This window comes from Chiloscyllium plagiosum, chromosome 25, assembly GCF_004010195.1.
Source record: "Chiloscyllium plagiosum isolate BGI_BamShark_2017 chromosome 25, ASM401019v2, whole genome shotgun sequence".
Classification (NCBI taxonomy): domain Eukaryota; kingdom Metazoa; phylum Chordata; class Chondrichthyes; order Orectolobiformes; family Hemiscylliidae; genus Chiloscyllium; species Chiloscyllium plagiosum.
Genome location: NC_057734.1, coordinates 40,178,366 through 40,201,960, shown reverse-complemented (window position 1 = coordinate 40,201,960; position 23,595 = coordinate 40,178,366). Strand labels below are relative to the sequence as shown.

General features: G+C 40.1%; 1 protein-coding gene across 3 annotated transcripts in view; it reads left to right on the top strand.

Moving 5' to 3' along the window:
• The window catches only part of acads (acyl-CoA dehydrogenase short chain), a 210,794-nt gene extending 191,576 nt beyond the window's left edge, over window positions 1-19,218 (top strand). For 2 of the 3 annotated variants that reach the window (XM_043715934.1, XM_043715936.1), the window contains exon 10: window positions 17,123-19,217. In XM_043715934.1, coding sequence (XP_043571869.1) covers window positions 17,123-17,275 — 153 coding nt within the window. In that variant the 3' untranslated portion in view covers window positions 17,276-19,217. Of the gene's footprint in view, window positions 1-17,122 lie in introns of all 3 variants that reach the window. The other variant, XM_043715933.1, reaches the window with a different exon arrangement.
• The last annotated feature ends 4,377 nt before the right edge of the window (window positions 19,219-23,595 follow it).

Below are 23,595 nucleotides of genomic sequence, written 5' to 3'. Positions count from 1 at the left end.
AATGCTGTGTTTTTAAACTGTATTTAACTTGGCTCCAAATTTAACTTGTCCAGTACGGGTTCATGAAGCTTACCAGTAAAATGAAGGTGAGTTTCAGCCCCAGTTCAGATGTGTAATTAAATTCATCTCTCCAATCTGAATAAACACTCACTTATTACAGCATTATCTAAAATCCCTCTTTCAGGGAATGCTTGTGCGCAAATAGATGTTTCAAAGGATTTTGAGTTGATATTTCCTCTTGGATGTGTTTGTCAGCACATCAGAATAGGATTATTACTGACAGCAGCAAGGATATGTGTGGTGGGATCACCACATGTGCAGCAAGGGGAGGTTCATAGGAGAGGTGATAGAGTTGCAGGTGATACTTTTCACATCACAGGGCTTACAAACAGAGGCTTACCTTCCTTGACCTCTCAGACGACTGCACTTCTGCAGTTCGCACCCCCAGATGTGAAAGGCTCAGACATTTGGAGCTTCCTAAATGAAGAACAGCTTCTTTCTGAACTTGGTGGCCACTCATTTCCAGTGTTTTTGAAAACGAGCAACTTTCTCGTCTCTGCATTCTTACAGAGTACAACCTAAGTCATTGCCAAGAAATCCCAGTTGGCTCTATATAAATGCATACAGCAGGATACTGATACCTTATTTACCAATTATGTAAATTTCCTGTGACTACAAAAACCAGAATAAGTAGACACTCCAGCTTCACCTGTCTGACTGGGTTTGTCCCCCTGGACTACCATTGTCTGCACACCCACGACAATACAAGTCCAACCACAGCTACCAGGAATGTTTATAAACCACGAAGGACTTTCATCAGGGTCCAAATGTTCAACATTCCAGACTTTTCCCACCCAGGCACAGACTTAATAGTTGACTCAGAGGAAATAAGGAATGCCCACTTTAATCCTGACTCATGACATCACTGAGGAACCTTGCCAATGATGCACCAGAATACTACAGTGAAAGTTGTTCCCACCAAGCATTTCATTGAGCAACCCAGTGGCAGATTGAAAATGCACTTCAATCACTGAGCCATCCATTGCAAAGCTGCATAATTGGTTCCGTAATGCGTTGACATTCATCAGGAGATAAGTAAAAGAGTAAGTTGAGACTTGGGTCGCAATAATGGCCATGATGTGGAAGTGGTGCTAGTTGATCATTTTTTGTGCCATTATATATAAAAACTAGGAACTGTAACAATGCAACAGTTTGTCAAACAATTATGTACATGCCTTTGGTGAGTTATAATTTTTTTACTTACACCTCATATTCCTTAGTGTGGCATAGCCAGTGTGGATTTTGTCAAGGTTAAGGTAGGCTGCTCAAATACATGCCATAAATTCTGAGTAGCTTTTACCCTATTCTCTGAGCAATGATGCCCTGCTGGCCCTGCTAAAGACTGCTGCATTAGTAAAATCTGAAAGATGAAAAGAAAAGTTTTAACAATTGAAATGCAGACTCAGTCATTAGAAAAGAGATACAGGTTGCTGGAGAGGTAACTGAGCAGAAATGGAAGTGTCGCACTGTTATTGCAGAACAGCCATAAAAACCAGTCATAAAAACAATCTGGTATTTTCCCTGAAGTGAATTCAAGCCACAAAGACCAGCAATTATCTGAAGACATGTGGTTTCTAAAAAATGTGTTATTGAAAAAAACATCCAATGTTTTCTCAAAGATCTTTTTAAAAAATTCCGAGCATTTCTGCATCCTTCAAAGTAAGCAAAAATTATTAGATACAAAGCCATCATAAGATAGGGATTATTTCATGACAGGCCAATGAAATTTCGGCACCGGTCTTCCTTTAAAGACCAGGCAGTGCTCAAAGCTCAGGGAAAGGTGGCCCATCCAAACTGATTTTCACAGAGTTTAAATTGTATTAAAAATGGGTCAAATCAAAATATGGCAGTAGATGAAAAGAAGGATTAGTTTATCCTGAGACCATCTGGTCAGCGTGTAACGGTTAGTAGTAATGTAAACATTGTGAGGGAATTAATTTGTCAGGCTCTTCAGTACCAGTCAGAATAGCCCTGTGTACAGACACTACATGGCAGCTTTATCATCCTGTCTCAAGTAGATATGTTAACTTGAAATAAGAATAACTTGGAAAATTCAGGTGTTTGTGGTTTAAGTTTTGAAGAAAATTTCAAGCAATTAAATATAATTAATTTGTGAAAAAGTAGAGAAATTATGGAATGCTACAGACTATCTAGCTTTTCCTACCTTCCAGTTCTTAAGCCATAGACATGTATGTCGGTGCGGTGTGGGATAGTTCAAAGTAGATGACAGTTTGTTGTGGCAACATGCTCATGCACTTTGTAGTAAGGAGTTATGGATTGTGGTGATAGAGGTTCCAGCACATGGCTACCTAGGAATCTGTCCTGCTCTTCCTGCTTGCTATTGGGGTGTGTTGGAAAGATTTGCAACTTCATACTTGCCCTGTTTCACCACATTATGAACATAATTTTCTTGACCATCAAGTTCTGATCATTCAAATCCAGAACCTCTGGTTCAGAGGTAGGGACACAATGTACTGCATCACATATTTCTTTCCCTTGTGGGTATTTAAAATGTATACTCAAGTAAGTTATTTTTATTCGTTCATGGTATGAATATCACTGGGTCGGTCAGACCTATCGATCCCTAATTGCCTTTGAGAAAAGTGGTGATGCCTTCTCAAACCACTGTTATCCTTTGGATGTTAGAAATGGAAATCCAGGATTTTGACCTTTGCAAACGTCAGGAATTCGTGATGCATTCTAGGTCAGGATGTTGTGAGGCTAGGGGATGAACTTGATGCTCCCATGCATCTGCTGCCTTTATTCATCTAAGTGGTCAATGTAATGGGATTGGAAGGTGCAGTTGAAGGAGCCTAATTGAGTTGCTGCACTGCATCTTGTAGGTGGTACACTCTGTGCCTCTGTCCATCAGTGGTAATGGGAGTGAACAATGAAGGTGATGCATAGGGCGTTTATCTCAGAATCTCTGGCCGCTGACCTGCTCTTGCATCCACATTGTTTATGTGGCTCATATAGTTTGTGGTCAACTGGTAACCGTGGGATATTGATGATGGGGGAATTCAGTGAGGATAATATCATTGGGAGGTGATTATGTTCTCTTTTGTTGGCGCTGGTCATTGCCTGGCAATTGTACTTATCAGCTCAGGACCGGATTTTGTCAAGTTATTGGTACAACCAAACACTGTATTTGGGCAGGGATTGCTTTGTTATTTGAGAGTCTTGAATGGTGCTGAATATTGAGGAGACCTGATTCATTTGCTGACGGAGCAGCAGGACATCATATTCAACAAGAGGTTTCTGTGCCCAGGTTTGACTTGATGCTATGAGACTTCATCAAATTCAGAGTTAGTATTCAGGTCTCTTTGAACAACCTCAACGGTGTAGCATCTGATGGCAATCAGATGTGGTGAGTCTTAGTTGCCAATGAGACAGGACATACCCAGAGACAGCTGTCCCCATTTTGGTGTGAGCCCTCAGTTGTAGCAGGGAGGACTTTACAGAGTCAACAGAGCATGGATTGCTGCTGTTGTTTTAAGTGCCTAGCTTCTTCTGCTTTGATTCCTTTTCAAAAGCCTTGCAACAATTAGTTACAAGTAAGTGCCTTATTTGATCATTTCAGAGTTAAGCATAGGCAAGGCAACCTTCATTTGGTCTGGTGTCATACATAGTCCATACTAGGTAAAGACATTGGTGATGCTGATCAGCGTGCAGACGCATTGGCTTCTGCTTGCAGAACTTTGATTGGTGAATCAAATGGAATTTTGCAACAATCGTGATTAGTCACCATTAGACTAATTGCAGATTTATTAATTGAGTTCAGATTTTTCCATCTTCATTAATGAGACTTGAACTCATAATTGCCTGAGATTCAGCCCAGCCCTTTGGATAACTAGTCCAGTGGCATTGCCACAACACTACTGCCTCCCTGTTAAAGTGATTCTTGCTTCAGACATTGGCCATATTTTCAAGCAATGCCATCTAGATTGCCATCACTCTCAAGTTAAAAACATTTCTCTTCAGGTTCCCCTCTAATCATTCCACTAATTACTTTAAATCTGTATGAAATATCTGTCTGAAATTTAAATATGAAACCTGTTTTTCAGATAACAAAGACACATGTAAGGTTAGACAGGGAACATAGGACTAGACACAATAACAACATTGACAATATATATTTTGGAGATTACAACTAATTCCTTCTCCCCAGAGGCTGGTGAGCAGGTGGTACAAAATAATGCACCATCTATGAAATACTGTGAAATCCATATTTCTGGAGATGTAGTAGTCATTATTTGCCATCTTGGTAGAGATCAGAAACTATAAAAATGAAAATCCAAAATTCCCGCCATTTACAAAAAGACTGAACCCACAAGATTTCATGCTTTAAAACAAGATACTTTTTATTATTACAAGAGTCAAACAAAGCAAACACTAAATACTATCTTAGGTAATCAGCTCTACTCTGAAAGCTAAAATAAACATAAGTTAAACATGGATTGACGGATAAATTGCAGTTGCTTCTATACCATAAATTACACATTAAGTAGCAGATGCAGCTAAAATAGATTATACAAATTGATTCAGCATTCTATTCTGCCTAAATGTCATCTTTTACGAGCATACAATCCTTCAAAATTCTGACTTGTTCACGTGAAGTTCCAGCTCCTCTATTCCAGATCTCTAGGTGATACAGAAATGTAGAAGATAGGAGCAGAAGTAGACTGTTTGACTCCTCAATTCTGGATCAGTGGTGCTGGAAGAGCACAGCAATTCAGGCAGCATCCGAGGACAGGCAAAATCGACGTTTCGGGCAAAAGACGTCGATTTTGCCTGTCCTCGGATGCTGCCTGAATTGCTGTGCTCTTCCAGCACCATTGATCCAGAATCTGGTTTCCAGCATCTGCAGTCATTGTTTTTACCTGTTTGACTCCTCAAGCCTGCTTCACCATTCGATATGATCATGATTGACTATCAAGCTCAATACCCTAATCTTATCTTCCCCACAAATCCCTTGATCCCTTCAAACACCTCCTTCATGAGAGCACATATTATTTTGGCCTCAACCACTTTCTACGGCATTGAATTCCACAGACTCACCACTCTCTGGGTGAAGAGATTTTGCCTCATCTGAGTCTAAAAAGGTTTACTGGTAATCCTTAAACTATGACCCTGGTTCCGGACTCACCCACCATCAGAAACAGCTTTCCTGCATCTGACTTGTCTGGTTAGAATTTTATGGGATTCTATGAGATCCCTGTTATCCTTCTAATCGCCAATGAATACAATCCTAAATGACTCAATCTCTCCTCAAAAGTCAGTCCTGCCATCATTGGAATCAATTTGGTAAGTTTTCACTACACTCCCTCCGTAGCAAAAATATCCTTCCCTAGGTAAGGAGACCAAAATTACACACAATATTCCAGGTGTGGCCTCACCAATGAGCTGAATGATTGTAGTAAGACATCCTGTACTCAAATCCTCTCGCTGGTAGGGCAAACGTACAGTTTGCCATCTTTACCCCTTGCTGCACCTGAAGGCTTACTTTTAGCGACTGAGCGTGAGGACACCCAGGTCTCAGTGAACATTTCCCTCTCTCAATTTACAACCATTCAAGTCATAATCTGCCTTACTATTTTTGCTACCAAAGTAGATAAGCTCACATTTATCCACATTATGCCACATCTGCCATGCATTTGCCCACTCACTCAATAGTGCTCAACCAACTCGAGATGTTTGGACACAGACTTGCTGAAGCAAAACGTCTGCAATTCTATGAAGCATAAGATCAAAAGACTCATATGAAATAGAAACAGGAGTAAGCTGCTTGTCCCCTTGAGCTTGCTCTAAAATTCAATAAGATCATGGCTGATCCAATATTGCTCACGTCCACTTTCCTGCCTTTCTACATAACCTTTGACTCCCTGACTGACAAAGAATCCATCTATCTATCTATCTACCTATCTCTGCCTCCACAGCTCTCTGTGGCAAGGACCCACAGCCCTCAAAAATGAAATTCCTCTGATCTTAATCTTAAACCCTTACCCCTTTATTCTGATACTGTGCCCTCGGTCCTAGATGCCCCCATGAGGGGAAACAGCCTCTCCGCTTTACACTGTCACACACCTTAAGAATCCCATGCGATGACCTGGGTTGGAGTAGATCTGATATGTTGCCTTGTTTTATTATGTTAATTCTGAGAGCATAAATCCTGAGACCAGGTTTTTATTAAGAACAAGTATCAAAAAATGTATTCATTGACCAAGTAAGTACACTACAGCCTATCATAGATGTTGGCCTACCTGTGTTCAAACTAGTTGAGTTTATTGTTCTCAGTCTTGTTGATGGTATTGCTCTCAATATGTAGTTTTATATGGTCTTTTCACAAAATGTGAAAGAAACCTTCATAGCGTATGTGGAAAACATGTAAAACCAGTTGCAATAGCCTGCACAACCATTAAGCAAGTTCATGGTGTGCAGAGCCAGTCACCAATAAGACAAGGCATAAAAGCTAAACCCATATAAAACACCACAAGCCAGACCACACCTTGAATATTGTGAACAGTTTTGGGCCCTTATTTCGGAAAAGATTTCCTGACTTCGAAGGCAGTCTGGAGAACGCTCACTAGATTGGTTCAGGTTTTGGAGGAATTTTCTAATGAGTCGACTTGTTTGAATTTTGAGAAGAATGAGAGATCTTATTGACACATTGAAGATTGTTTCCCCGTTGTGGACAGTCCAGGACTAGACAACATAATCTCAGGCAAAGGAGTCACCATTTATTACGGAGGAAAATGTTATCTCTGAGGGTAGTGAATCTGTGGAATGAGGTTAGGTCATTAATTATGTTCTAAGTTGAGATATACACAAATTTAATCAGTAAGGGAATCAAAAGGTGTAGGGAAAAGACAGGAAAGTTAAGGTTTTCAGATCAGCCATAATCTCAATGAATGGTGGAGCAGACATGAGCTATGTCTGCTCCTACATCTTATGCTAAAGGCACATGGCTTATTTGTGTCCTAGGAAAACATTCATGCTTGGATGCAGTGTGCTATAAATTCAAATCCTATCATATATATTACTAAGCAGACTACCACCATTAAGCAACTCCAGCAAACACCTCTTGAGTGTGGCTGTGCAATCATGTACAATAGCAGGATATATAGATATGAACTTGGAACTGCCATTGACCACACTGTGCATTTTGTTAATGTAGTCACATTTGGTAAATATAAATACTCCAGTCCTTTTGTCAAGTGTACTTTTATGCATATTAGGGTTTTCCTTGGGCTTTTGCAATGCTACCAGGCATTCGTATTGTGTATGAAAATATGAAAAGTCATTGTATAATCCACAAAAGCATGTATCAGATCAGCTACATGTGCTTTCAGGTATTCAGCATCCTTCTTGGATGCTGGTTTGTGGTGAGAAAACAGTTATAAACAAGTTCAAACTCTGTGAATACCTTTATTGTGCTTAATCTGGTAAAGGGCTTGCCAAAGTTGAAGCCATGAGTGGGAGAAAATGTTTCCTTTTCAGAGACTATGTATTCACGCAGATTTATGGAGTTGGTTGGCATACTTAATTGTTCCGCTAAATTGCTTTCTGTTTAATCTAGTTTTTATTGTAAATGTGTTTCAAATGGGTATTGTTCATAGTGCAGCTATCAATTAATCGTGCTCAACTAACCCCATGCTTGCAACCTTCAAAGTACCACGTCCAATATTAGATGTGGTTCTGCTATTGGATTAATGTACTGAACAGTCCTGACTGTTATTACACTGGATGCCAATTTAAGGTTATCAATTGAACTCTTAATTTGGTGCATCTGCGCACAATTAAACTACATATATTAGGCAAAGGAATTCATCTATAGATTATACTTTTTTCATTGAGGAAAGGATCATGGAGATTACCAATTCCTGCTGCATTCCTCCTGGCTACACCATGACCAATCAGAGGCTAACTGCCTGGTCTAGATTTTTACAGCTAATTAACTATTTCTGCTCCATCTCTATGCCAGCCATTGCCCAACCAATCTCCACCCACTTCTCATGCTGTATAAATTGGTGTTCCTTTTTAAGGTTGGGTTGTTGCAGACCAGTCCTGATGTGTCGGAGGCAAAATGCTTCAACTTTGTGCCTCTTTTTAGAAATGTATAAAATTTAGATAAAAACAGATTTATTAAGCAATCCATAGTCAGCTCCCCAAACACTGCATTATTTAATGAAATATTCAACAAGAAATGTAATTAATTATTAATCAGTAATGTAAATGTGATCCACTGGAGTTTTATGTTAATTCTAAACTAAGTAGGATTTAGATTGGGCAAGGACTGTAAGGATGAATTATAAAGTTTTTAACTGCAGGGACTGTGATGGCCCTTGTACAATTCAAAACCAGGGCTTCGGGGACAGTGAGCAAAATGCCAGCAGGGGTGGTGAGCAGACCAGTGAGAACAGTGGCAAGTGAAACCGTGAGGGAGGAGGTGAATACGCAGTGAGAAGGATGACAAGAGGGCAGTGAAGGAATGGCAGTGGGGGTGATGAAAAGAACAAGGTGGATCATGCATTGATAGAGGCAGCGAACAGAGCAGCAAGTAGCCAAGCAGGGCAGGCAAATGGGCTAGATAGATATCAGGTGCATAACAATGGCATAGTGGGTGCTGACTTATTGTTTCGGGCACACACTAACATCAGTGACACCTGACTTCCTGTTCCAGTGCCCTGGCAGGAGTTACAATTTCCTGTCTTGGCAGTTTTCCTTTTCAGTTAGGTATATCTAAATAATTACAAGCTTTGAAACTATAGCTTTGCTCATAAACTAAGCAAATGTAAGTGTTCGATTCATAGAATCATCATAAAATCCCTACAGTGTGGAAGTAAGTCATTCGGCCCATCAAATCCACACTGACCCTCCAAAGAGCATCCTACCCAGACCCAACCCCTACCCTGTCCCTGTAACATTGCATTTCCCATGGCAAATCCACTTAACTTGTACATCTTTGGACTGTGAGAGGAAACTGGTGCACATGGAGGAAACCCATGCAGACATGGGGACAATGTTCAAACTCCACACAGACAGTCACCTAAGAGTGGAATTGAATCCAGGTCCCTGGTGTTGTGAGGCGGCTGTGTTAACTGCTGAGTCACTGAGCCACCTTAAAAGTTCTTCAAGGCATTTTATATGGAAAGCCTATGCTATTTGAACAGTGGTTACTGCCTGTTTGAAGTAAGATAATCAACACATTTGGATACTAGTATCACATGGTGCAACTTGTCCTAGTTGTATTTTGACATTATTCCTTTCTCATTCAAAACTAATTTCTTATCTTCCATAAACCAATATTTATTTTCTCCATAGTTAGAAATATTGAAATGAATGAAAACCTTGAGTAATAAGTCCTTTGTCACATTTGTGCAAATTTTTGTAAAATGGAGTACAGGAAGATATTTAATTGAAAACGTGTGGAAAAATCTGACTGTGAACCTACCATTGTGACTCCAACAACTTTCAGGTTCCTGTTTAATTATAATGCTGCAGTATCAGCTGCGCTCAGTTTGTGGCATTCTCACCTTTGAGGTAAAAGGCTTTGTTTTTGAGGGCTTCAATGCATAATCTGTGTTGTCTCTCCTGTGCTGTATATGAGTATATTTAAGGTGGGTGTGGGGGTTGATAATTCATAAACTCATTGAATTTAGAATTTGCACGCCCTCTTTTCTGGATGGATTGCATCCAGTTTGATTAAAGAGGAAAAGTCACATCCCAAACTGAAATCTGACTCAATGAATCATATTTTGTTTTATGTTTCCTTGAGAAGGTGGTCTTTCTTTGAAACAAAACGTTTGGTTTTAACAACGAAACAGAAATTTATTGAGCAAATGAAATGGAAAGAAAATAGGATAAACCAGGCTATTTACATATAACACAATTTGAAAGATTTCAAAACACACAGTAAATACACAATCCCATCTATCTCAACACCATCACTTTACACCAGAGAGAATTAGTTCTTGTCACTATCACATCAATAAGTTTGATATAACTGTTTCTTTCAATTCCTGATCTTGAGCAATTGGTAGTCTCTTCCTTGATTAGTCACACAACTGAGCTTAGACTTTCTCAGCTTCAAATAATAATTTTCAGGATCTAACCCAAACATTTCTGGTCTAGAGCTTTCAACTAAAAATCCTTATGCTAAGGTAACCGATTTCCTAACTTTCTTGCTGTAACTTCTTACTCTCAGAGAAACTGTTTCATACATTTAATTTCAACCAGAATTTCTGTAGACTGAACAGAAAAGCTTTTTGGGCTCTGGGTTTTGCCGTCTTAGCAGAAAAAAAATTCTGATCCTCTTAAACTGAAAGCAAGCTAATGCTCCTCAATGTTTACTCTGTCTGCTCATAAAACTCTCTGAATGCAAACTAATTCCCATTATCACAATAACAGTGATAGGGCCCCAGGTCCTCACTTACCACCCCACTAGCATCCACATTCAAATGATCACAAGCCACCATTTTCACCACCTCCACCAGGATGCCACCACCAGACCTCCCTTGCCAGCCTTCTGTAGGGGCTGTTCCCTCTGAGACACCATGATCCACTCCTTCTCCACTCCTAACACCTGCCCACCCCCATAGCACCTTCCCATGCAATTGCCAAAGATGTAACACCTGCATGTTTACTTCGTCTGTTCTCAGTATCGAAAGCCTTAACATACCTTCCAAGTGAAGCAGCAATTTTCCTGTACTTAATTCAATTTAGTCTATTGTATTCGCTGCTCACAATGTGGTCTGCACTACATTGGGGAGATGAAATGCAGTCTGGATGACCGCTTTGCAGAACACTTACGTTCTGTCCATATAAATGACCTTGAGCTTCCTGTTTCCTGCCACTTCAACACATCACCATGTTCCCTGGCCAACATCTCTGTCTCAGCCTGCTACAGTGCTCCAGCGAAATCCAGGCCAACAGGAAGAAAGGCATCTCATTTTCTGCTTGGGGACCATGCAGCCTTCAGGACTCAATATCGAATTCAATAATTTTAGGCCCTGAACACCTTTTTCCATGTCCTTACCCCGAACCCCATACACCAGGCTTTGTCATCACGTGGGCTGCTACCACAACCAACCCATTGTCAGCCACTAATGGTCCCCATTGATAGCTATTAGTTTGCCCAGGCTGATCTTTACCCATTCCTTTGTCTGTCCAACTGCTGTTCTCTCTCTCTCTGGGCTCCATCTCCACCTGTCATTTACTCCTCCTGCTCTCCCACTCCATCTTCAGCATATGAATCAATATTTTTTCTAGCTACCATCAGTTCTGAAGAAGAGTCATTGGTCCTGAAACATTAGCCCTGCTTTCTCTCCATTGATGATTCCAGACTTACTGAATTTTTCCATCAATTTCTGCTTTCGTAAACAAATTGAATTACTTGAGAACCAACTGTAAAAATTGATAAGGGGAATTCAGTAGACTTAATGTATTTGCATTTCCAAAAGGTCATCCAATTAGCAACACTGCTGTCGAGCCACTCTTGGTGAATGACATTGAAGGCATTCATTGATGACGTTCAGTCTTGGTGAATGACACAGAGAGTATATTCTGTGCTGTTGCCACCCTCAGTATTTCCTCCAAGTGGTGTTCAACATGGAGGAGTAATCAGGGTCTGGTATGTGGTGATCAGCAGGAGGTTTCCTTGCCCGTGATTGACCTGATGCCATGAAACCTCATGGATGCTGGAGTCAATGTTGATGATTTCCAGGGCAAATCTTTCTTGACTGTGCCCACTTTGCCACCATCTCTGTTGGGTCTGCTCTGCCAGTGGAACAGGACGTACCCAGAGATGGCAAGGGTATTGTCTGGGACATGGTCTGTATAGTATGATTCTGTCAGTATCACCGTGTCAGGCTGTTGCTTGACTAGTTTATTATTTGTCTGTGATACAACTCTCCCAATTTTTACACTACCCCCCAGATGTTGGTAAGATGGATTTTGCAGGGTCAATAAGGTTGAGGTTGCCATTATCTTTCCTGGGCTGAAGATGTGTTGCTGGAAAAGCGCAGCAGGTCAGGCAGCATCCAGGGAACAGGAGAATCGACGTTTCGGGCATAAGCCCTTCTTCAGATTCCTGAAGAAGGGCTTATGCCCGAAACGTCGATTCTCCTGTTCCCTGGATGCTGCCTGACCTGCTGCGCTTTTCCAGCAACACATTTTCAGCTCTGATCTCCAGCATCTGCAGACCTCACTTTCTCCTCATTATCTTTCCTGGTGCCAGGGTCAAGAACAGCTGGTCCAACCTTATTACTGAGGATCTGAAGTCATATGTAGGCCAGACCAGGTAAAGATGGTAGATTTCCTTCACTAAGGGACAGATCAACATGGTGTTATGATCATCCTTAGGTTTTAAATCCAGATTTTTAAAAAAATTCAAATTCCACATTTGCTGTGGTGGGATTCAAGCACTGTTTCTGTGTCACTGAGTTGCTAGTTCAGTGAAAATATCATGATGCCATTGCCTCCCCATAAAATATTTGTAACCAGGAACAGCAAGTGATTAGAAAATAAAACTAAGTGTTTTCTGCAAAAAGAATGGAATATAAAATAGGAAAGTTTTGTTACAGGTGTCCAGGGTATGGGCGGGACCATATCCAGAGGCTGGAGTACATTCTCAGTCTCAATTAGAAAATTATCTTGGAAACCGTTCGGAGAATGTTCACTTGGCTGATTTCTGGGATGAGAGATTTAACTAATGAGACATGATTGCACAGAATGGGCCTGTATCCATTGGAATTTAGGAGAATGAGAGATGATCTTATCCTAAAACGCTGAGGGGAGATTGAACAATGGGGCATTGTTTAAAAGTATGTGGTCTTCCCATGGGTTTCCCATTTACGACACAGATGAGATGAATTTTATTTTCTTAGAGGGCTGTGAGTCTGGGGAGCTTTCTTCCCCAGAGTGGAGAAGGTGAGGAATGGTGAAGATGAGGTCATTGAATATTTTTAAGGCAGAGGTAGATAGATCTTTGACTAACAATGGAGTCAGAGGATATTGAGGTGGGCAGGGATATATAGTTGAGGCCAGAATCAGATCAGCCATAATCCCACCAAATGCCAGAACAGGTATGAAGGAGTTAAATAGGCTACTCCTCTTTTGAGTTCATAGAAGCTATTGGTTAGAGGTAGTTATTCAAACAGAGGTCAATGCGGGGAGTACTTGCTCACTAGATAAATGATTTGAACTCAAAAATTGGAAGTGCAAATCCAAAATTTGCAGATGACCCCAAATTTGGGATTGTAATTAATATGAGGGAGCACTGTGGCAAAATGCAACACGACGTGAATAAACTTATAGCACAGATACATATGTGGCAATTAATTTTTGCTATAATAAATATTACTTAGTGCATTTCAGTAGCTGGAACAAGAGGCAACATGCTTCTTGAAATTAAGTATTGAAATGGAGTAAAGAGGAGCAGAGGATTCGCTCCTCTATCCCTGGATATCCCTAGAGATCCGCTATCCCTCATAAATGTAGCAACGTATGTTAAAAGGCCATAAAAACAGAAAACAAAGTGCTGGGATTCATTTTCAGAGACATAGAATTGAAAAGCTTGGACGTTGTATGTAATTTTTATAGAACATTGATTAGACAATAGTTAGAATTCTGAGAGCTTTTCTGGTCTCTACATTATGAAGAAATGTTATAATGGTGAGAATGTGCAAACAAGATTTACTAGAATTGATATCAGAACTGAGGATAAACACCTGTTTGGAAAGTGTGAACAGGTTGGTCCCTTTTCTGCAGAAAAGAGACATTTGTTGGGTGATCTGTTAAAAGCCTTTAGGTTTCTGAAAATGTTTGAAAGAGTAAATGTAGGCAAGGTGTTCTTACTTACAGAGGGAGACAAGAACTAGAGACCATAAAATTTTGACACCATTTAATTATTTACTGCAGCAAGAAGTGTTTGCATTGTGTGGCCACACATTGACAAGAACTTCAACTAGATTTGATACTATTATTCTGCTGTCTCCTTGTAGCTCATACCAGACCATCTCTAAGTTCTGGTTCCTCATGTAGAATTACTAGATGAGCACTAATAAATCTAATTGGAAATTCAGGAGAAATATCTATCCAGAGGGTGGCTCGAGTGCCAATCTCATCACAACTACCAGTGGTTGAGGCAGCTAGTATAAATGTGAATAAGAAAGCTGGATAAGTGCAAGGGTGGAGAAAAAAACAGAAGGCTATGTGGAGCACAAATTCTTAGCATCGACCTGTTCGACCAAATGGCCTGTTTATGTGATTTGGACATTCTGTAATAAAGAGTTTAGATCATTTACAAATCTTGGCAAATATTTGCTGTTCAAATATACAGCACAGCGTACTTTATACTGGGTCATGATAATGAAGTATGGCAGTGATATGATGGGTTTATGCGGACTTACATAAAATGTCATTAGTAATCAATTTTGAGCTTCTACCTTATTTCAATACTGCTTTTTCATTCGAATTAAGACCTGGACAGATTTAATGGTATGAGAGAGAAATTTGATATTGATATTTTAAAATTCTCGACCCACTAATCAACAGAACACAGAGCTCTGATCATAGTACAGCACATAATTTGGTTTGAAATATTTTGACACCAGTTAATTATTTACTGCAGCAAGGTGGGATAGAAGAAGAAGTGTTTGCATTGTGTGGCCACACATTGACAAGAACTTTAACTAGATTTGATACTATTATTCTGCTGTCTCCTTGTAGCTCATACCAGACCATCTCTAGGTTCTGGATTCCTCATGTAGAATTACTAACATCTCCCACTTTCAAAACTGGGCAGAATGGGGCAAGAGAGAGGAGGGGGTTATTGTGCTGGTTTACGTTACAAAGTCATTGCAAATCTCAATAACATTTCACAATTTTGGTGTTACTTGTCTTCATTGTCATATAGTAGTGTCACTTTGTTTCCCAAGACACCTCCGGGCTTTCTGTAATTTCTTTAGAACTAGAAACAAATATGGAGCAAGGGATAAAGATGTCTCTGCAGAGATCTGCTGTGGATTACATTAGGGATGTGTGAGCTTATGTCCAAGATTTCACAGTTATGACTAGGCTCTGGAGGGAATTATTTAATTTGGAGGGAATAACACAGGTGGTGAAATGAAATTTGTCTTCTGGTGGAAGGAAATAATAGGACCCCTATTAAGGAATAAGTCGGGTTTGATGATGTCTTTGTAGAAAGGGCCTGTAATCTATCTATGGTTAATTGAATTTCTCTTCTGTATCAAATTAGTGATATGGCGGAAAAGACAGTGCATGATTTTCTTTTGAAAAACAGAATCTGCTATCCAGGTCATTGGGTGATTCTCTAAGCCTTTAACTATCTTCTCCAACGGTCTCCAACTGACAGACTCTGTGGGAGATTGTTTTGGAGACTGTATGCACAGGGTATTCTCTATAGAGTGTGATCTGCAATATTATTTCATCAGTGGTTAGCATTGCTGCTTCACAGCTCCAGGGTCCCAGGTTTGATTCCAGCCTGGGGTGACTGTCTGTGTGGAGTTTGCACATTCTCCCGGTGTCTGCGTGGGTTTGCTCCAGGTGCTACGGTTTCCTCCCACAGTCCAAAAAGATGTGCAGGTCAGGTGAATTGGCCGTGCTAAATTGCCCATAGTTTTAGGTGCATTAGTCAGAGGGAAATGGGACTGGATGGGTTACTATTCGGAGGGTCGGTGTGGACTAGTTGGGCTGAAGGGCCTGTTTCCACGCTGTAGGGAATCTAATCTAATCTAATCAAACATGCCCTCATGCTGACTGTCTTGTCCTTGGATTCTTGTAGTTGGCAGTTCTTTGTGATTCTATTGTTTGAAACTTCCTCTAGATTCATCTTTTCTTCCTTTAGTTGTTCTACTACAACTGTTTTGGCTTTACAGCATCAATCCTTTTGTCAGCTAACCTCTCCTGAATTCCACCTAATCGCAGATATTGTCTTCCCCGCTCCCCCCCTCCATACCACCACCTTCACTGGAGTTTTACAGTCTCAGTGACAGGCTTCAGTGCTGATTAGCTTAGAGGTCATAATTGCTCAGAATTGGATCACACAGAAAATGAGACTGGTATAACTGTGTGGATCTGGAGGAACTTAGTCAATTTCTTAGATTTCCCTGAGAGCCAAGTGACGATAATATTCCGGTTAGGTTACTGGACATGGTGCGCTATGACCCTAGCTGGCAGCATCTGAGAACAGAGATGGGGAAGTTATGGCCTCCCACTACCAGCTGCACAGAAGTATTGTAATATTTAAGTAGTGTTTAATATTCAGTTGCTTTGCCACAGCCTCCAAAGTTATGGCTATGGAAAATGGGATTAGTGGAGTACTCAGATCTTTGTTGACTGACATGGATGTGATGGGCTGAATGGCCTCTTTCTGTGCTATGTAAGTCTAGCAGATGATTTCCCCTCTCCGGGATGACACTGAATGTGTATATTCTAGGCTTATGCTCTCAGCTACCCATATGCCAGTAGTACAGGAAGCAACATACATAGCACAACAGGATGAACAATCCTTGGCAATGCATTAGATATTCCTCACCTTTGGCAGTGGCAAAATTAAATATCCCCATGATCAGTATGTAGAAAGGAACCCTCCTTAACAACTTAGTCAATCCAAACAACCTCCTTACCCACTCCTGCCTCCCACTAATAGCCAAACTACCCACAGCTTAGGTAGAATGGAACATCCTGGAACCCATCAAGCATTTCCATAGATTCAGTTGGGTAGGAAAAGCCAGCAATCAAAAGCCATTGAAACCCATTGCGATGAGATCTTTTTGTAGGTGGAACCTCTGTGTAATCTCTCTGATCTAGGTGATCCTGAAGGATGCCACTACATTGTCCATCACCCTCTCCTAAACTGTATGGTTCCTATTGTGAGACAACAGCCTCAATCTGGCATTTATTCTGTGGTGATCAACCTGTGACAAAGCTGCACAACTTCACAAAATGCATGTTTATGCTTTATCACAAGGCTAACCAGTTCCTGTTTACTGTGTTGTCAGTTGTTTATATGATCCTAATGTCTGTTTCCTTGTATGTTTAGGCCATGCAGATTCTGGGAGGTATGGGTTATGTTACGGAAATGGCAGCTGAGAGACACTATCGTGATGCCCGCATAACTGAGATCTATGAAGGAACCAGCGAAATCCAGAGACTAGTCATAGCGAACCAGTTACTGAAAGGATACAGAGGTTAAGAGCATCTTTGGGAACAAAATGTTGACAACATTGAAAATGCCTAATGCAGCCAGAGTGTTGGTAAACAGAAACTGAATTTCTAATCCATTGCTGTTAATCTGTGATATAATTTTGATACTTCAAACATGGAAAATATTTTGCAAACAGGAACTTTGTGGAACTGCAAACTTTTGTCAAACTAAGAAACAAACTGAATTAATAAGTTACAACGTTGAAAGAAAAGTCCAAAGCGTGAATCATACTTAAAACCAGAAAGAAACAGAATGATTTATCATATGAAATGTTCAAAATCTTTAAAACCCAGTAAAGTAATAATATTCCTCACTGATCCATCTTTCTGCATGATCACCTTCAGGTTCTCTGTTTTACAGCATGTGTGACCATGGCTCTTCAGCTTTTGCAATTCTTGATAATCACTGACATGTTGACATTGTTCTTAAATCTCAAGCCTGTTTTGCTTCTTATAAACTGTTGCTCACCATATACACTGATGTAACTGGACTCTGCTTTCTTCATCCCAATATTATATATTATTTGGGTGCCAAGGTCCTGACAGTTCAGTCCATTGTTGTGTATTTCTTCCTTTGTCTTCATTTTACTCTGCTATCTTCAAGTTTATGTCACAACCAAATGTCCTGATTTTTCCTTTCCCAAGTACCTGCCCAAAGAATTGTAATTAAGTCTTGGTGATCATTTGTTAAATTCTTCTTTTGTGGCTGTGTTCCTCAAAACATCCACGTAAGTATGTGTGGTCAACTAAACCTCATCATATGTCTCAGAAAGCAAACTTCTGTTGTCTTTAATTTATCTTCCATCATTTTGCTTATATTCCATATACATTGACACAATGGAGCATTTTGAGAATCTTATTCTGTTTTCTATAAAGCTGCTGATATTTCTAAAGATGGCTGATATTTTTGTGGTTTGTTTTGTAAGTCTTATGTCTTCCTGATGTTTTGATAATTTTTTTCCAACCAGATGTTATTAGGCTTCCCAGGTAGGAAAATGATTCTCCTTGCTTTATTTCTTATGATTCCACTATTATTCCGCATCTAGGTGTAATTGTTTGATACTACCATGCATTCTGTTATGTTTCAGTTTACTGATAACCAAAGCTATTCTTGTTTATACAATTGTATCTAGACGTCTTTGTCGATCTGCCATAATTCTGTGTTAACCACTTATCTCGGATTGTTTAGATTTAGTCCACGTATTGAAATTCTCTGATGGATGCCTCATAACCGTTGCGTTATTTCCAAGACTGAAAAGATATGGAGATAAAACATAACCTCACCATTTACACTGATGTAACTGGACTCTGCTTTCTTCATCCCAATATTATATATTATTTGGGTGCCAAGGTCCTGACAGTTCAGTCCATTGCAATATCTTGGTGGGCTGAAGGGCCTGTACTTGTGCCTTAACAAATGTAAAATTATATCTAATCAGGAGAAATCATAGGGAGGCAGAATTCCTCTCTCCATAGATTTTTTAAAAAATACATAACATGTTTACTTACATGTAATGCACAGAAGAAACCTTGCTAATGGGGACTCAGGAACTTGTGTGTTGTTCATAAAATATTGAAATTCTGCGTGATTTTTGCTTTTTACTTTGTAGATATAAATTGATCTTTGCTTCATTAGATGTGATTGGGTTCTTGTTGCTGATCCGGTTAGTGTACATGAGCTGCTAATCAAATTTTCTCCTTTTTGGTATGATTATCTAGCAACAAAAGTTTGATTGCGCTGTTATTGTATATTCGCTAGCTGCAGAAAGCATATTATATTAATGTCTGACCAGAATCTGCTACTGCAAAAGTATTTGGCAATATTGCTAACTGTTACTGAAATTAATTAATAAAACAAATATTTTAACAGATGTACAGGCAATTAAGTTTATATTAAAAAAACAGAAAAATCTGTGTTGTGCCAAATGGGGGGTTAGTTCATCATAATCTACACAGGGATTTTGTCTGCAAGGCTTCAGTGTGGGATACATTGCTCTGGTGAATGGTATGTGATGTTAACAAAAAAGAACTCCAGAAAATTGTATTGTCCTAGGACACAATGCAATAAGAGCCAGTCAGTGTGCAAAATGTATCTGAACCAAAGTCTAACTGAATAGATTCTATCATATTGAGTGTCCTAACCTGCCTGAAGTTTAGTTTATGTAAAGGCTGCTACAATGCAATGAGTCAAGTGATGTTTCCAGTCCACATATTCGGTAGTGACTGAGACACAAGAGTGTCTCACAAAAGTATTTCCCAACTGAGTTCTCAGAAATTGGATTAACATGACTTTAAAAATGATTGTCAATCTCTAACACTACATCTGTACCTAGGGGAGCTTTGCCTGATGTTCTGACCAGTATTTATCCTTCAACCAGCAACTCTAAATCAGATTCTGGGGACTAGCTGTGTAACCGGCTGCAGCCTTGTTTCCTAAATTGAGTGTTCAGGGGCCTTTCTCCTATGTTGTAAAGCATCCATAGGTCTATGGACATTCTTAGATTAGATTAGATTCCTTACAGTATGAAAACAGGCCCTTCGGCCCAGCAAGTCCACACCGACCCTCCAAAGAGTAACCCACCCATTCCCCTACCCTATATTTACCCATGACTAATGCACCTAACACTATGGGCAATTTAGCATGACCAATTTCCCATGACCTGCACATCTTTGGCTTGTGGGATGAAACTGGACCACCTGGAGGAAACCCATTCAGACACAGGGAGAATTTGCAAACTCCACACAGTCAGTTGCCTGAGGCTGGAATCAAACTCAGGTCCCTGGCGCTGTGAGGCAGCAGTGCTAACCACTGAGCTACCGTGCCACCCTTCTTGGTGAATTAGTTGCACAATCAAACAAAGAACTTGCACAGGCATGATGATCCATTAGCCTCTTTCTCTGCTCTATAATTTCATCAAAGATGATGGAACCTTTTTGAACAGACGGAGTATAAATAGTCTCATCCATCAAATTATTCACCTAAATGAAAGACAAGCTCAGTATTTCATGTAGCAACATGATAAGTCAATTCAAAAAGCAGATATATGATTTTGGATACAGAAAATGGCTTGATTGGCAGAGTTCTTCATTGTGATATGTTGACAAAATGATAACAAGCAACTCATGCCTTCAGTAAACCCATTTGCCAACTTAACCACACCTGTGTTACTAAGATAAACCCAGCACCTAATCAGTGCTGTATTGGTATCCTGCATCTTTAAAATAGTCCGTATCACCTGTAAGACAGCTAAATCTTATTCCCCAATTAAAATATTTAAATTTCCAAGCTCAGGAAGTTTCACGATTTTGGGATAGGATTTGGGAATTCTGCTTCTTTCATCTGAAAACTTCCTGAAACACCACATCAGCTAAACCAATCATTTCAATGCTCAGTGCTAGTACAGTATTTGAGAAGTTAATGGCACAATGCCAAGGCAAAATTGACTGAATAGAAACTATAGTTTAATATTTTTAGCATGCCATTATTTAACCAGAAATCAATGTTCATGGAAATGTGGTATCAGAATTTCATTGAAATATATTTTCATCTAGACTGTCTCTCCAGAGGAAGATCATACAGGTCATACCCCAGTATCTGTGTCCCAAAATTTATACGTCTAGCTTTGTAATGCTAATTAAAGTCTGGTGGCTCACTACCACATTACACAGGCTGACTGGCAAGTTATTTCATGGCGATTAAGCTATGTGTAAATTCAAAATGAAATGTTTTACAACAGCAAATACATTCACACTGATATTACACATGTCAGAGTCAGTGATTTGTTTTGCATTGCTTTGACTCATTAAGGAATTAATCAGTATTCCCTGAAGCCTGCCTCACAGCATTACTGATAAAAGCACAGCTAACGCAGAAACACCAGGTCCTTCGTCCACCAGTAAGTGGTGGCCTATTTGTAAACAGAACTCTTCATCTCTTTTATATACATACTCCAAGTTCCACCTGAGAACTTGATCCTTGATGATTGGGGATTGCCAATTGTTAAACCCACACTTGTCAACAGTCGTTTCTTGGAAACTGTGACATTGACAATGATACCCATAATGATCACTGAATGCAAAACAATAGGAAATCAATGTGACTTATTTTAGAAACAATCCGAAGAACTGGCAGAGCCACTTGAGAATCCGTATTCTACATTGTGGTGAACAAACGTACTTTGGGACTTCTTGAGGAGGGAAAGGCGGCCAAGAAACCTACGTTCTTTCTCTTTCTTTGAACCCGAGATAGATCGAGGGTGATGACAGTTTTCATTGGCTCCAACCTTCAAACTGCCTTCACCTCCTTTCCAATAGGTTGCCATGCTCCAGGAGTATATCTCCCATAAAAACAGCAGACCAGGCAGACAGACACACACACAGGCACACATACACAGAAACACACACACAGACACAGACACACATACACACACAGACACACAAACAGAGAAACACACACAACACACACATACACAGAAACACACACACAATACACACATACACAGAAACACACAACACACAGACATACACACATATACATAGTCATACACACACATACACACACAACACACACATACACAGAAACACACACAATACACACAAACAGAAACACACAACACACAGATATACACACACAACACACAGATATACACACACAACACACACATACACACACATACACACAGACACACATACACATGCAGACACACACACTCTATTTTAAATCTTAAATCTGAGTTAGCTAATTTTTGTAAACCAGAGGGATACAGGCCAAAGACAGGTATATGGAGTTTGGCCACAGATCAGCTGTTATTATCATTGAATGGCCTACTCTTCTTCCTGTGTTATAGATTAGAAGAGTCTTAAAGGGTTAATGCTCGATTGAGTGGAAGAAGCGCTAAATACTGTGATGATGTCATGAGGATTTTCTGAGACAGTAAAGTGCAATCTGGTGTGAGGCAGACCTAAAGCTAGTCTTCCCAACCATCTATGTACTAATGTAGAGCCTATTTTTATAACCTCTAAATAATTGCAATACACTACATACAACCCCTACAGTGTGGAAAGTGGTCATTTGACCCATCAAATCTGCACTGACCCTCTGAACAGCATCACATCCAGCCCCCACAACCCTACATTTCCATGGTAAACCCTCCTGGCCTGAACATCTCTGGACACTATGGGCAATTTAGCATGGCCAACCCACCTAACCTGCACATCTTTGGACTGTGGGAGGAAAGCAGAACACCAAGCAGAAACCAACACAGATACAGGAAGAATATACAAACTCCACACAGTCACCCAAGGGTGGGATTGAACCCAGGTCCCTGACATTGTGAGGCAGCAGTGCTAACCACTGAGGCACCCCTTCTATACTTATGTCTTAGTTACTCTACAAGACTCTTCTCATTAGACCAGAAAGGTGGCTACCATCGAATACATCAAACCTCTAAAGAAGTTGGAATTATACTTAGATCTAAATGACTTTTCCTGCCTCAGCTTAATTGGGGTTAGTTTTCTTAAAGTCAGGAACCCAATGTGGTTACGTTTCCTCAATTCTTCCTCCCCCCAATGAAGTCTGCTCTGGTGGGGTAAATCAGTTTCATACCAGGATCTTATGTGAACGTAATGGACTTATTCAAATACACTGGGATTGTGTATAAACACAGGAGGTCTCCTTTTCAAACACCCTGATTCTATTTAAACACATTAGGAGAAATGCACTGGCTAGCTTGCTATAGTTACGTGACCACTTCTTCTGCTGTTAGAGTCTTTCAGTTACGTTCACGGTAACTATTAAACATATTACAAAGCACATTGGAACCTTGCCAAAGACACTGACAACAAAATCCAGTGTTCAGAGTACAAGGATCATCTGTACTCTCATGAAGTGAATGCCTGTTCTAGGTTCATATGTTGAGGACCACTTCAAATACGGGAAATCAATTGAGAGAAACAGAAACGAAATCAGTGCAGAGTTGTGGAAGGATCAAATGGAAGTTGTACTCTCAATGGGAAAAGGCTGAAATAAGGCAATGTGAACAGTAACAGATTTGGTTTATTTAGTAAGCTGGTGGGAAAGCTTCAAAGATGTGGAATACTTCTGGAAGAAAGAAAGTTTGAATCAGCACAGCCCTGGGTGTCATATCGCAAAGGTTAAATCAGCAGGGACACTTTCAGTCAAAGAAGGAATGCTTTTCGATAAGTCCCTGGTGTCGCTGCACTTGCTCACTTCAGGCAGCTGAGAGGTAACCAACATCTACTCTGGCTCTCGCCAAGCGAAGGAAGACTCAAGTTAGCCTATTCTCCACC